The 12085-nt window shown below is 38.8% G+C and overlaps 3 protein-coding genes and 1 non-coding gene across 5 annotated transcripts; 2 read left to right on the forward strand and 2 right to left on the reverse strand.

Annotated features, from left to right (window-relative positions):
• Positions 1-265: 265 nt before the first annotated feature.
• cox7b (cytochrome c oxidase subunit 7B) lies at positions 266-1904 on the reverse strand. Its single transcript, XM_088440527.1, has 3 exons — positions 1750-1904; positions 1102-1217; positions 266-468 (listed from the first exon to the last, which is right to left on the reverse strand). Exons 1-3 carry the CDS (start codon positions 1784-1786, stop codon positions 385-387), a joined length of 237 nt encoding a protein of 78 aa, XP_088296653.1. The 5' UTR covers positions 1787-1904; the 3' UTR covers positions 266-384.
• Positions 1905-2080: 176 nt separating this feature from the next.
• On the forward strand, positions 2081-2192 carry trnal-caa (transfer RNA leucine (anticodon CAA)). Its single transcript has 2 exons — positions 2081-2118; positions 2147-2192. It is a non-coding gene; the product is annotated as a tRNA-Leu (tRNA).
• A 997-nt stretch (positions 2193-3189) lies between these two features.
• Positions 3190-5836, reverse strand: pgrmc1 (progesterone receptor membrane component 1). The gene is made up of 3 exons (XM_088440106.1): positions 5520-5836; positions 4210-4365; positions 3190-3677 (listed from the first exon to the last, which is right to left on the reverse strand). The coding sequence occupies exons 1-3, from the start codon at positions 5812-5814 to the stop codon at positions 3583-3585; spliced, it is 546 nt and encodes a 181-aa protein (XP_088296232.1). The 5' UTR covers positions 5815-5836; the 3' UTR covers positions 3190-3582.
• A 785-nt stretch (positions 5837-6621) lies between these two features.
• Positions 6622-12043, forward strand: rab24 (RAB24, member RAS oncogene family). 2 transcript variants are annotated; one of them, XM_088440104.1, is made up of 9 exons: positions 6622-7042; positions 8059-8241; positions 8430-8498; positions 8623-8701; positions 9092-9159; positions 9235-9334; positions 9512-9562; positions 9957-10016; positions 10942-12043. In XM_088440104.1, exons 2-9 carry the CDS (start codon positions 8125-8127, stop codon positions 11010-11012), a joined length of 615 nt encoding a protein of 204 aa, XP_088296230.1. In that variant the 5' UTR covers positions 6622-7042; positions 8059-8124; the 3' UTR covers positions 11013-12043. The 2 variants fall into 2 exon arrangements, with proteins under 2 accessions (XP_088296230.1, XP_088296231.1); XM_088440105.1 differs by having other exon boundaries at positions 6629-7042; positions 10945-12043.
• Positions 12044-12085: the final 42 nt, after the last annotated feature.

A 12085-nucleotide genomic window follows, 5' to 3' on the forward strand; every position in this document is an offset into this window, starting at 1 on the left:
GAGTGGCTTCAGGTAAATACAAGTCTGCAATGTTGAAGAAAATACATTTGAAAAGTGCTATTTCACTCACATAATAAATATGATTTTCATTCCATCCAAATAAATGTATAGATAGGAACGAATAGTAGAAATCCCACAAACTACGAAGTGAAATTAGTGATCATTTTTAAAACTGAAAAGCATTGGAGTTTTAAGTGCTTATATTTTGTAATATGCAGTCACAATTGTTTCCACGGAGCAGAAAAAAAAATAAAAACAACAAATCTACAATCACATTTAATTTATTTGACAATATTGAAACATACTCAGGCAGATATTTACTGTTCATCTGTACAGTCGAAATATTTCTGTTTGGATCTCTACCATTGTGGGTTCTTTTTTGTTTTACTCATCAGCCTCCCTCCATGGCTTGGGCATAACCTTCCCAACAGGAGAAAGATTCCAAGTGATGCCAGTCTGAGTCAGCACCTGTAAAAGGGTGGTGGGGGGTGTCACACTCTAAAATTCTGCGTATCCTGCATGAAATACCGCAAACACCAAATTGTGAGGCTAAACCTAACAAAAACAAAGTGACAAGAGTCTGACATGTTTGTGAAATTTAAAAAAAGAAGTGGAATGACCACTCAGAAAAATAGACCCCTCAAATGTCTATTTTTTCTTTTTCTAAAGAGACAGGCTTTGTGATTATTTATTGCTACAGTTTGCCCTTATATAACACTATGACTCGCAATTTAGTTTTGGCAAAAGTTTCTCCATTCATGGCTGAACAAGACTAAATATCAATGTCTGTTAGATTGCTTCGGACTCCAGTTCAAATAATGTGTAGGCATGTTATTACAGCGCATCAGATATGCATAAAACAGAAACATAATGCTGTAATCACTGCATCAATTAATATCAATGACAATGACAGTCAACATGTGTTTTTGAAGAAAAAAAGTGATCTGATAGCAAGGGATCATTTTGTGTGTCTATTTTTCCCCGCCACAATCCTTCCTGATTTTGAACAATTCTGGTGCGTTTACCCAGGTCGAAGTTGCCATTCTGACCAGACCTTGAAATTTTGGTGAAATTTTGTCATGCTGGTTGAGTTGCACTTACATATGACCACACAGCTGTGCAGAAGGCAAACCCACCAACCAACACGCCAGTGCCATACTTTGAGTGGAAGTCATGAGGGGCTGTAGATCCATACCTCACTTGGCGTGCGGCTTGACCTGGAAGACAAGCCATACACGATTTTTTATCTTTTGAGTGTAAACTACTTTGTTTCATGCAATTTGTTTTTCTGCATCAACTCAAGCTATGAAAGCTACAACATGTGATTGTAGCGTTAATTCAATGCATACCAGAAATCATAATGCAGCAAAAGGTCCAGTAACGTTTACGTATAGTAGTTTTACATTTATCATTATTTTTGGTTTATTTTAATTAACGTCCTCCGTTTACCCTTTTCTGTTGTGAAGATGCGGTTCCGATTTAAGTACACCTGGGACTCCCCCAAATACATCCCCGCAGTGCCCATCAATAAAAACAACATTTCAAATAGAATACAGAATACAACATGATGATGACAATAACTATTACAAATTGTCGGCGTTAGCATTAGCTTGCATGTTAGCACGCTGACGGGGGTGACCCATCGGAGACGCGTCTCAAGTGTCACAGTCGCTTCATAGGTAAACGTAGCACAAATTTATATTTGCTCACGAAAACAAGCGTGTAGTCAATAAACACTATTCGGCTTACCGCTGATGTTCACGGCGGTTTTTGCGAATCTGTACATTGCGATTAACCAGGTGTTGGTGCGGATACCCTTGAAAGGGGGAAGCGGAAATATAGACGTTGGCAGACGGAAGTGAGGCAAAGATTGGGTTCGTTGACTTTCTTATCATGGCGCATGCGCGATGCACCAATGTACCGAGAAAAACGTACTAATTTTCATTCATGGGACTTGGAAACACAAGCTATGAGCGGAGAGTATCAGTCTCTGTGCGTAAAAATAAATCACACAAAGATTCATCAGTGACGCATACTGTAGTACTATATAATCCAAATTGTGCCCCTGTTCGTCAGCGGTGTCAGGATGGCCGAGTGGTCTAAGGCGCCAGACTCAAGGATTAATCTCCTTCCGGTGAAACGGGTATTCTGGTCTCCGAATGGAGGCGTGGGTTCGAATCCCACTTCTGACACAGTCTTTTTGTTGTCAAAGTGCAAATATATATTTATTAATAGAATTTATTCAAAAGTATTGCAACGTCCTATATATACATTTGTATTTCAAAAATGTATTTTTCCTATATATATTGTTTTAAAATTGCACTCTTATCACAAATACGTTTGTACGTGTGCGATTACAGCTATTGTGTGGCCATTGTTTTTTTGCCACGAATACTGGCAAAAATCGGACATTTTAATTATATTAGTTTGACAGCGGTTCCAAACTGTTATTTGGCACTGCCAGTTGACGTCCAATAACAAATTAAACATACCGAACAGCATAGCAACGAGCATTACAGTAAATGTTGATGACAAAATCACGTTAAAGTCTGCTATTTAAAAGCTTCCATATAAGGGAAGATGGGCTAGTTTATAGCGTCTCTGCAAGGACAAAAACAATGCTTTAAGTGAATGTTTTAACAACAATGCTGCAGCAACACATAGAAACATAACCGTAAGAATTCTAAACTACAGAAATCCATTCTGGTCGTCTGCAAAAAAAAAAATAAAAAAAAAAATTGTAATCGAGAGCAACTTCTCAAGTCATTTTGAGTACAGTAGTTGTGAAATTCCTGTGTTCTTGGCTGCATTATACTGCCCCCCCAAGGCCAACTCGTAAACACCAGAATGATCCAAAACTGCATAATTCTTTTTAGTCGATTTTTATTATTAGTGTACATTTTTAGAGGAGTCGGAATTAAACCGACCACCTTCACATGTGATGCGGACGTGTTAATCAGTCTGCTGCCGTAAAACGGCAATAGAAGATAAAATTGAAAAGTAAGATCTGTTTTCTTGTGGACGTTCATTTTTTCTGTCCAATGTACAACACTGGAGAACGAAGACAACAGAAAATGCTTTTTTCAAAGGTTTTTTTTTTTTTTTTATTAAATGCATATCAGTTCCAGGCTGATAGTCTTACAACATTCAGTCGGGTATGTGTATGTACAAAGCAAGGAAAATGACAGATTATTTAATGACTTTTTATTAACAGAGAGCAGTGAGTTTTAACACGAATGATGCGGAAAAAGGAGAAGCGTGGAGAACACTTGGTCCATCTCTAAAAAAATACAAATCCTGGCCATACTCCTTACATTCATTCCGATTAGCTGGCTTTCTTCTCTGGAAGGACGTGCCCATTTGTACTCATTTGTTTTGCGTAACATCCTGAATGGCAAAACAATAATTCCGTTGATTCGTAACTGTTCCGATCGCATGACATCTCAAGGCAACAGAAACACAAGGAGGCTTTCACGTCATTTACCGTAACCTTCATGTGAGCTCAACGGTAACTCAATAACAACGCAGAAGATGTAGGCATCTGCGTCTTTTTCCACTTCACTAGCCTCCTCATTTGAATCTTTAGTCTGCTTTCTTGTCCTTCCCTTCCTCGTCGTCGGTGTACTCCGTCGGCTCCTCACCAGGCTTCAGCAGCTTGCCAATGTAGTCGTACTTAACTGAAACGGCATAGAATGGTACGATTATATGAAATTCGACTTTTTAGGTTGACAGTGAACAAGCCATGGACCGATAACCGGCGGTGGTCTTAAAAAGTAAAGGTTTCATTAACTGCTAATTCAATCCATCACCAGTATTTATTCTTTTTAAATGGGACAAATTCTTAGAGTTGATTCAAAATGTATATATATATACTTATTTTTATTTGGAAAATATATCATATCATTATTTTAGAGTTATTATTTATTTTTTTATTTTTTTTACAACTAGCATGTCTCACAGTGGAGATTTGTGGAAGCGTGGTGCAGTCCAGTGATACGGTATCACAAGTGCTTGCAGAGTTTATAATAAACTCTGTGCAAATTGCTTAGGGTACAATATATTCAATTTATCCTAATTATCACACTGTGATACCATGACACTAGAGCGGCACGATTATGGCCAAAATAATAATCACGATTATTTTGGTTAATATTGAAGTCACAATTATTCACCATGTTTGGTCAACATTTGTCTCTTGCAGGCACTTACAGGTGAACTGCGCCTCCCATTCAGAGAGGCTCTCCTGCTGCGCGGCGCTCAGGTCGGACAAGTCATCGTGCTCGTCCTTCAGGGCCTCCTGACCTAGGCAGAACGTGGCCAGGCCTCGGGATGCATCCCTGCCGGCGAAAACGCCGTATGGACCATCTGGAAAACACAACAAGGAAATTGTAAATATAATTCAACAACCGTGTAGCAGATCAATTTCAAGAATGTATTTGGTGAGCAAGTTTTTCTCAATTTTGGTTCATTTGCATATTCTTGCCCCCATACTGAGTTTTTCTGCCTATGACTTGGAAGCTAAACTAGTCTGAGATCCAAAACTTTCAAGCAACAGCAACACAGTTTAACCCTTGTGCAACATTTTCTTCCACATCATTCTTATAGAATTCTGGGTGAAATTTCAGCTCCCTAGTGTCTTCTTTCAATGCTTTCCCTTTGTAGTAAATATCAAAGGATTGAACAGAATACAAAACAAGGGTTAAAGGAATGACTGGTTTCTGATTTGGAACATGCAATCTTTGGTTCAAAAGTGGAGCTCCAGAATTGAGCAGCATGTCTTAAAAAGTTAAATGAACATTTTATAAACACAGTAAATAATGTCACTAAAATTCCATTTGATTAATAATTTTCGTTGGAAGATCAAAATGTTTGATTGCATACTCGCACATGAACTTATGACTGGGTGCATTGATATTATTGTGCAGCATGGGATTCTGTTGCTGGGCGTAAACTGTACTGCAAAAAAAAAAAAAGGTTTTGCATGATAGCAGCGTGATTTCAATGCTGGCCAGAGGTTACACGCAGCAGAGGTTGCAAAGATTAGATCACGATGTGAAGTCCCACTCGTACGAATGTTTGCAGACTGCAGAATAATGCTCCCGAAGACGCAAAAAAAAAAAAAAAATACAAATACAAATAAATACTGCTGCTTTGCATTGAACAAAAAAAGAAAGCTTTCCTTAAAGTTTCAAAATCTGAATCAGCCATAAAGTTTTTAGAAGTTGTTTTCTTGAAACTTGACCTGAGCAAACAAAAAACGCGAGCAATGTGTGCTAATGCGATTAATTTCTCAATAGAAAAAAATCACGGACAGATTTGTCATTTCAAAAGCAGAGTACACTATTTCGACTCCTGCTCAGTTGCGGAACGAGATCTCTTGCAGAAGCCTCACATTTAGAAATATCCAGCCTTGCATGTCGTTTCAACGCCTTAAATGGAGTATTAGTTAAGTCCATCGCGAATAAAGGATCCCTATAAAACATTCGACTTTTGTAATAATTAAATCCAGTAAAGCTTACCCGGCCCGTAAAACTTGCTGCCCCTGGTCACGTCGAAGACTTTCCCGTTGACAGCCATGAGGATTCGAGGACTCTGAACTCCATCGTAAGGCTTCAACTCGTCCAGGGTGAAATCTCGCTTCTTCAGTTTAGGCAGCGGCTGCTCAGCCGCGTCCACCTCGGGCGGCTTGTCCCCGCGGAAGATTTTGTACAGCAGGTAAAGACACAACGCGAGCAGGGTCAGGTTCAAAGGGGACGTGAAAATCTGTTCCAAGATTCCGCCTGAAGTTGTCTCGAGGTCCTCCGCTTCAGCCATGTTGACTTGTCCGTGTTTTCCTCTGTGTAGGGAGAAAGAAGGGATGAGTTTTCAGCCAATCAGATCGCCCGGAACTGGGACGTCACAACAACCTCCCCCAATCACATTACCCAAGCAGGCTGCCAAACCTTACATAAAATACATATAAATCCGATTAAAATGATATTAAATTATTGCCGTGCACGAACTAACTAGCGTGATTGTGCAATTTACTGTCAATATTTAATGTTTTTTGTTTGGTCAGTTGCCTGTTATATTCTTTACCCTTGATGTTTATAGCCTAAATTTGTAACCTTTCTTGAACTTGTTAATTTTAACAAACAATTGAGTAGACTCAACATCGTTACTAGATGAATATGTAAATCTTATTTATAGTTTACACAACTCAATTTGAACGGGGGGGGGGGGGGGGGGGGGGTACTGTATAGTCTAACAGCTCGTTTCACTTTCTAGTTTCTTCCGTTGAGAAACTGTTTTAATTTGTGCAGCTTCATTTTCTCTCAAACTTGGTCAAATCAAATTACCGTTCTATTAATTTTAATACGACTACTTTACTAAAAAAAAATCCTGAATGCAATTCCAATGAATGTCATTATAGTCAAGTTTACAAAGCTTTAGCCCACTTTGTGTTTCTTACTGCTCAAACGTCAACTTTAATTTTTCATAAAATCTGCCGATTTAAAAATTAATATAATTTTAGAATAAAAATAAAACATACTGAATGAAACATACTGAATTTTCCCTTATACGAATCGAACTAAAAATAACTTCTTGTGAGTGCCATGTCATTTCTTCCGTTGAGATACAACCCATGCCGAGGATGAGTTTCGTTCCTACCCGAAAAACACAAGCTTATTTTCAAATAAAAAATATTCTCGGACGCTTCACTTAGTTCTCTTTTCCCGTATCCATCATTTCATAACATCCCCAGATTTAGCAGTTCGAAACTATGTGCATTTTGTTTTTCTGGAACGTTTTGTAGCGCTTGTGTTTTCTGCCATTGCGCAACACAGGAGGGCACGTTCGCTAATCGCGGTCGGGTTAGCTTAGCTTTTAGCCCACTTGAGTTAGATGAAGCTGGGCTGAGATGACAAGCGCCTTCACTGCCACCGTCTCAGAACGTCCAAAACATTTTGCAGCCGCCCATGTCAACATCACTTTTTCGGCTTTTTGCTGCTGCTGTTGCGGAGAGACGATGAAGACGTGTTGAGTCCAGCCAGCTCCTTAAGTAAGCTCTCTAATTTTCCCCATACTCCTCCAGAATTCTAATATGAACTCATTTGTTAGCGTGCTTCATAACATCTCAGAACGAAACAGAAAACAAGACGAATCTGCTAAAAGTAAACGAGTGTTGATTTGAGGCCTCGACATTATCTAAAATGTCTGAATTGTGTCTTTTTCCCATTAAAAATAGCAAGCTAACTGTATATATAATGTATATAATATCTAAAAACATTAGCGGTTTTTCTGTTCTGTCCCTTCTCATCCTGTTCTAAACGAAGCTTTAAAAAAACGGAGTAGTTTGTTCCAAAGACTAAAGACTTGTGTATATACATCGTTTAGCCAGGTCCGGATCTAGGATTTTTTTGTTTTTCTCTCTCGGGGCAAAAGTCGGGGGTTGAGCAATAATAGGGGGGTTCTTTTTTTCCTCCCACTAAATCACAGTACACAACACAACACAACACACAACACACAATTATATCCCTTTATATATGGCAATTACGTAAATCAGAAAATTACTTACTGAAATTGAATTATCTACCCCCCTTTTTTGTAAAAAGATAATTATCGATAAATAACGTTCAAGCATACCTGAAATGGAATCATTTTATAAACGTTTAACAAATAAAAATCGATATAAATCAACTTTCAACAAATGTTTACGTTTAACAGTGTTAACACAGGTTACAGTTTAGTCTGAAAAAGGGAAAAAAAAAGAACTTAAAAGTGCATCAAAATGCCTGAAATAGGGTTAGATATGTCGCTCTTATTTGAACTGGAAACCTTTTTGACTAACTGGACAATTTGATACCGTGAATTGTTCTGAATACCTTAAAACCAAAAAAAATTCAGACAGCAATTTAAAAGTTTATAATTCCTGCGCAGACTTTGACAATGCGAGCACTACTCCGCCACCTGGTGCCCAAGATGTGCAATTACTTTTCACACGGCAAAAGCAAAACCTGTTCCCCTGGGTCACGGACTGATTCAAAGAAATTTGTTGTGCGTATTTTCTTTTCCCAGGCCAGCTCTTCCTTTCCAGCTCATTTTTTTCTTCCTCCCCCTTCACCTCACCCAACCTCGAGGAGTATGAGCGGCATGCGAGTGGATGCCAAGGTAGTGATGCTGGGCAAGGAGAGCGTGGGCAAGACCAGCCTGGTGGAGAGATACGTCCATCAACGCTTCCTGGTCGGACCCTATCAAAACGTAAGCTCCAACGTATTTCAAATGTCTTTTAGTAATATTACTTCAAAATATTATGCAGGTTTTACATGTATTCACTATTTATTGTTATAAACAATTTGTTTTCTGTGTTATTAAAACTGATGGAAAAGATATCATTTGTAATCTCAATTTGAATTTTGAAATCGCTTGTTTTTCTCTCCCCGTTGCAGACTATCGGTGCCGCTTTTGTGGCCAAACCAATCCAGGTTGGAGACAAAGTGATCACCTTGGGAATATGGGTGAGTTAAATCCGCCTTTAGCGCTATCACATTTACTGCACGAGCCTTAACCATAACATCCTGCCTCATCGTTTTAAACAATAAATTCCCATGTGGGTGGATTTTTTTTTCTTTACATTACCAGGACACAGCCGGATCGGAACGTTATGAAGCCATGAGCAGAATCTACTACAGAGGAGCCCGGGCCGCCATTGTCTGCTACGGTAAATCACGTGTGCTGGCGGTTATTTGAAGTCTTACCTATCAAATTTAGTCTTTTTTTATCTTATTTTAGACATCAATATGAATTAATATGATTAACATTTGTGCAGGATTTCTCATCATGGCACAATCCTGGAAGTGTGACAACTAGGTGGTCACGCCATGTTGAATTTTGACATGTAGTGGCCGTTTGGGTGAAATTTCAGCTCCCTAGTGTTCTCTTTCAATTATTTTTTTTTATGCCAAATGCCTTCGACGTAAAGATCAAAGGATTGCACAAACTAGTGCACAAGGGTTAAATAAATATTTATTAATCATGTTGGATGTATATTTAAAACATTTAATGAATATAAACATTTGTAAATAATAGTTAACTTTTTTTTCCTTTTTAGATCTGACAGACAGCAGCAGTTTCGAGCGAACTCGTTTTTGGGTCAAAGAGCTGCAAAATTCCGAAGAGGTACGAGAGCTTCTCGGAGGTTGATGTGCTCAATGGGTTTAAAACTTTTTTTTTTTGGGCGGGGGGGTTCTTCAGCACTGTAAGATCTACCTGTGCGGTACCAAGAGCGACCTGATCCAAGGAGACCGGAGTCTCCGTCAGATCGACTACCACGACACTCAGGACTTTGCTGAAGGTAACAACAGGAATCGTGCCAGAAGATGAAGATAAAAAAAACAAAACGAAACCGTCAAATTAGGCTCGGAGGAGGAACCGCACGAGTAGTCAAATGCCCTGATTGTAAAACGTTTCCCGTGCTGTCACTTCCTGAATGATTCGACTGTTCTGCTTTCTTTTTTTATTCGTCCCGCAGAGATCGGAGCCCAGCATTTTGAGACCTCCAGTAAAACGGGAAGCAATGTGGGTGAGTCACAGTCCATTGCAGACATTCTAGCTCATCTCACGCTTGTCACGTTTTACGTACGCTCACGAGAACAAACTGGAAACGGATTCCATTATCTGTTTCACGTGATATGGAACGCTTCGGTCTTAGAGCAGGGGTGTTCAAACGATGGCCCCCTGTCTATTTTTAAACACCCCGCGACATATCCGTAAAATTTACATTTCTACTAATAAAAGCTTGTTTTATACGCTGTAGAGCGTTTCTTAAAAAAATTATGCAGATACATTTCTCTTTGTAACACTATTAGCGACTGAAGATAATTTGCTTAGCCGGATAGCCATTGGCTCCTAATGCAAACTTTCTATGCTGTCATTAAAAAAATGCAAATAAAAGTCAAAGCTTCTTACCACCACAGATGAGCTGTTCCAGAAGGTGGCCGAGGACTACAACAACGCCACTTTCCAGTATATGACAGGTGAGAGATCTCCTCCCGAATGGGCGATCACTGTGGACTCTGAAAACTAACTTTGGTGGATTTAGCTTTGCTAGCTTTTTGACGTGTTGGGGCAGTGAGTGTTATTTGATTTTTAGACTTTTCCATAAGTCAAAATGAACTCATGTGTAGCACGATTCCCCACACCACTTAAACCCTTAAAATATGACATGAAATGCGATGTATTCCTAATCCCAGTGTTTATTTTACAAGTAAAACGTTGATATTTTAGAAGAAACTAAAAAATAAAAGAGCCAGACTTTCGAACAGCTGTTAAGTGACGAGTGTGCGAACAAACGTCTCCCCTTAAAGATCCAAAAGACACATCACTAACCAACACTACTAGTACTCTTGATCCATACATTTTTATGGAAAAAAAAACCCGGATAATTTTAAAGACAGACCTATATAGCAATTGTCCATAAAACTGAATGAATTGGTCATTTTTTTATTATTCTAATTTCTAGTTCCTAAATCATAAAGCCGCTACAAGCTTACGGTTAATACTGGCATCAAAAATACCAGTACCTTAAAATAAGGCTGGTATCGGTACTGATACCTGGTAATACTACTTGCCCAACCCTAGTAAAGGTGAACCGTCTCAAATTGTAAACAAATCTGTAATTAACCCCGATAACTCACTTATAGTAAATGGAAGGGGACCTTGTACACATTCCTGCAGAACTCCCTCACAAATAAATTATTGAACCCCACAATAAGTTTGCACCAAATTGAAGGGGACTGTAAATATCACTGCAGAATTTCTTGCTGCTCTTATCGAAAATGTCGACCCCGTTCAAAGAAAATATTGTAGATGCTTGGACATACACTATAATCTTCCTTTGTTAGCGGCAATGTAAAAATGTAAACAAAAACAAAAAATCCATCGCATTGCACTGTGTCTCAGCAGAAGAAACTGGAGTAAACTTGGGCCAGAAGAAGGAATCCTACTTCTACTCATGCTGCAACAGCAACTGATTTTGGAACAGGGGATGGATCATTGTACCGGATCATAACACTACTCCAGCGGAAGAGAATAGGAAGTAAAAAGGTCATTTTTGTGCCATGAGGAAATACAGTATTTGGACAAGCCTCTGCCGGGTGGAGGATTGAATTCAAGAACAGACAAGATTTTTCAACTAGGAGTGAGGGGATCCTCCTTTCTAAAGCTCTGCTGTTTGAAGAGAACTAAGCTGCTGTGACTCACAACACATTCTCTTTTCTGTGCAGTTCATTGTCATATGATGTACACCCCCCCCCTCCAATCCAGACTGCACACGAATGCTGCCTGTACAAAAAAAAACAACAAACACTGGCAAATTAAACTGTTTCTACTTCCTGTATGGCTGCGTCACATGATCGGTTTCTCAATTTGCATGGCCTGAGCTCCCTGAATGAAAACGACTTTTTGTGCCCCCCCCCCCCTGCCTTTTTGCACTAGTTTCCGAAAAAGACCTCTCAATGGCACAAACTGACATAAGTCACCTCAGAATGATATGAACAACCTTTTTCGACATTTAACCATGATGTGTTTGCGCACTTATTTATTGCCTTTTCAAATCATGGAGCTGGATAATGCTTCAAACAATTGCTTGAATGTGTTTTTTTTTTTTTAATTAAAGCAGTCAAACATTGTTTAGATTGTAATAGACCCTGGGAAATCACAAATCTCATTAAAAGTTGGACATTTCATCTTTGACTGATGCAAAATTGGCGAAAAATTAAATAAAGTGGAAATAACGTGTATTCAAATTTTATGGACTATGAAAGTTGCCTGTAGTGCAAAATGAGTCATTGTTGCTTTAAAAAATAAACAAAATAAATGACTGCTCGTTTCACGCATTCAACTTAATTGTGAAAACATGGATGTTGTATTTTATGTGAAATTTCTCAAAACCCACAAAACTTGGCAAGGAATTAACACTTTTGAGGTTACTTCTGTATTTCTGGTGCCTTCAGGGCCACTGGGATATCATAACTTTTTTTGTTAATAAAGTGGTCGCCTTAAATCCAAATGTCTGTTCTTATTTGTCAGGAGACAATACACATTA

This window comes from Hippichthys cyanospilos, chromosome 18 (genome assembly GCF_059441005.1).
Source record: "Hippichthys cyanospilos isolate Australia breed blue-spotted pipefish chromosome 18, RoL_Hcya_1.0, whole genome shotgun sequence".
NCBI classification, from domain to species: domain Eukaryota; kingdom Metazoa; phylum Chordata; class Actinopteri; order Syngnathiformes; family Syngnathidae; genus Hippichthys; species Hippichthys cyanospilos.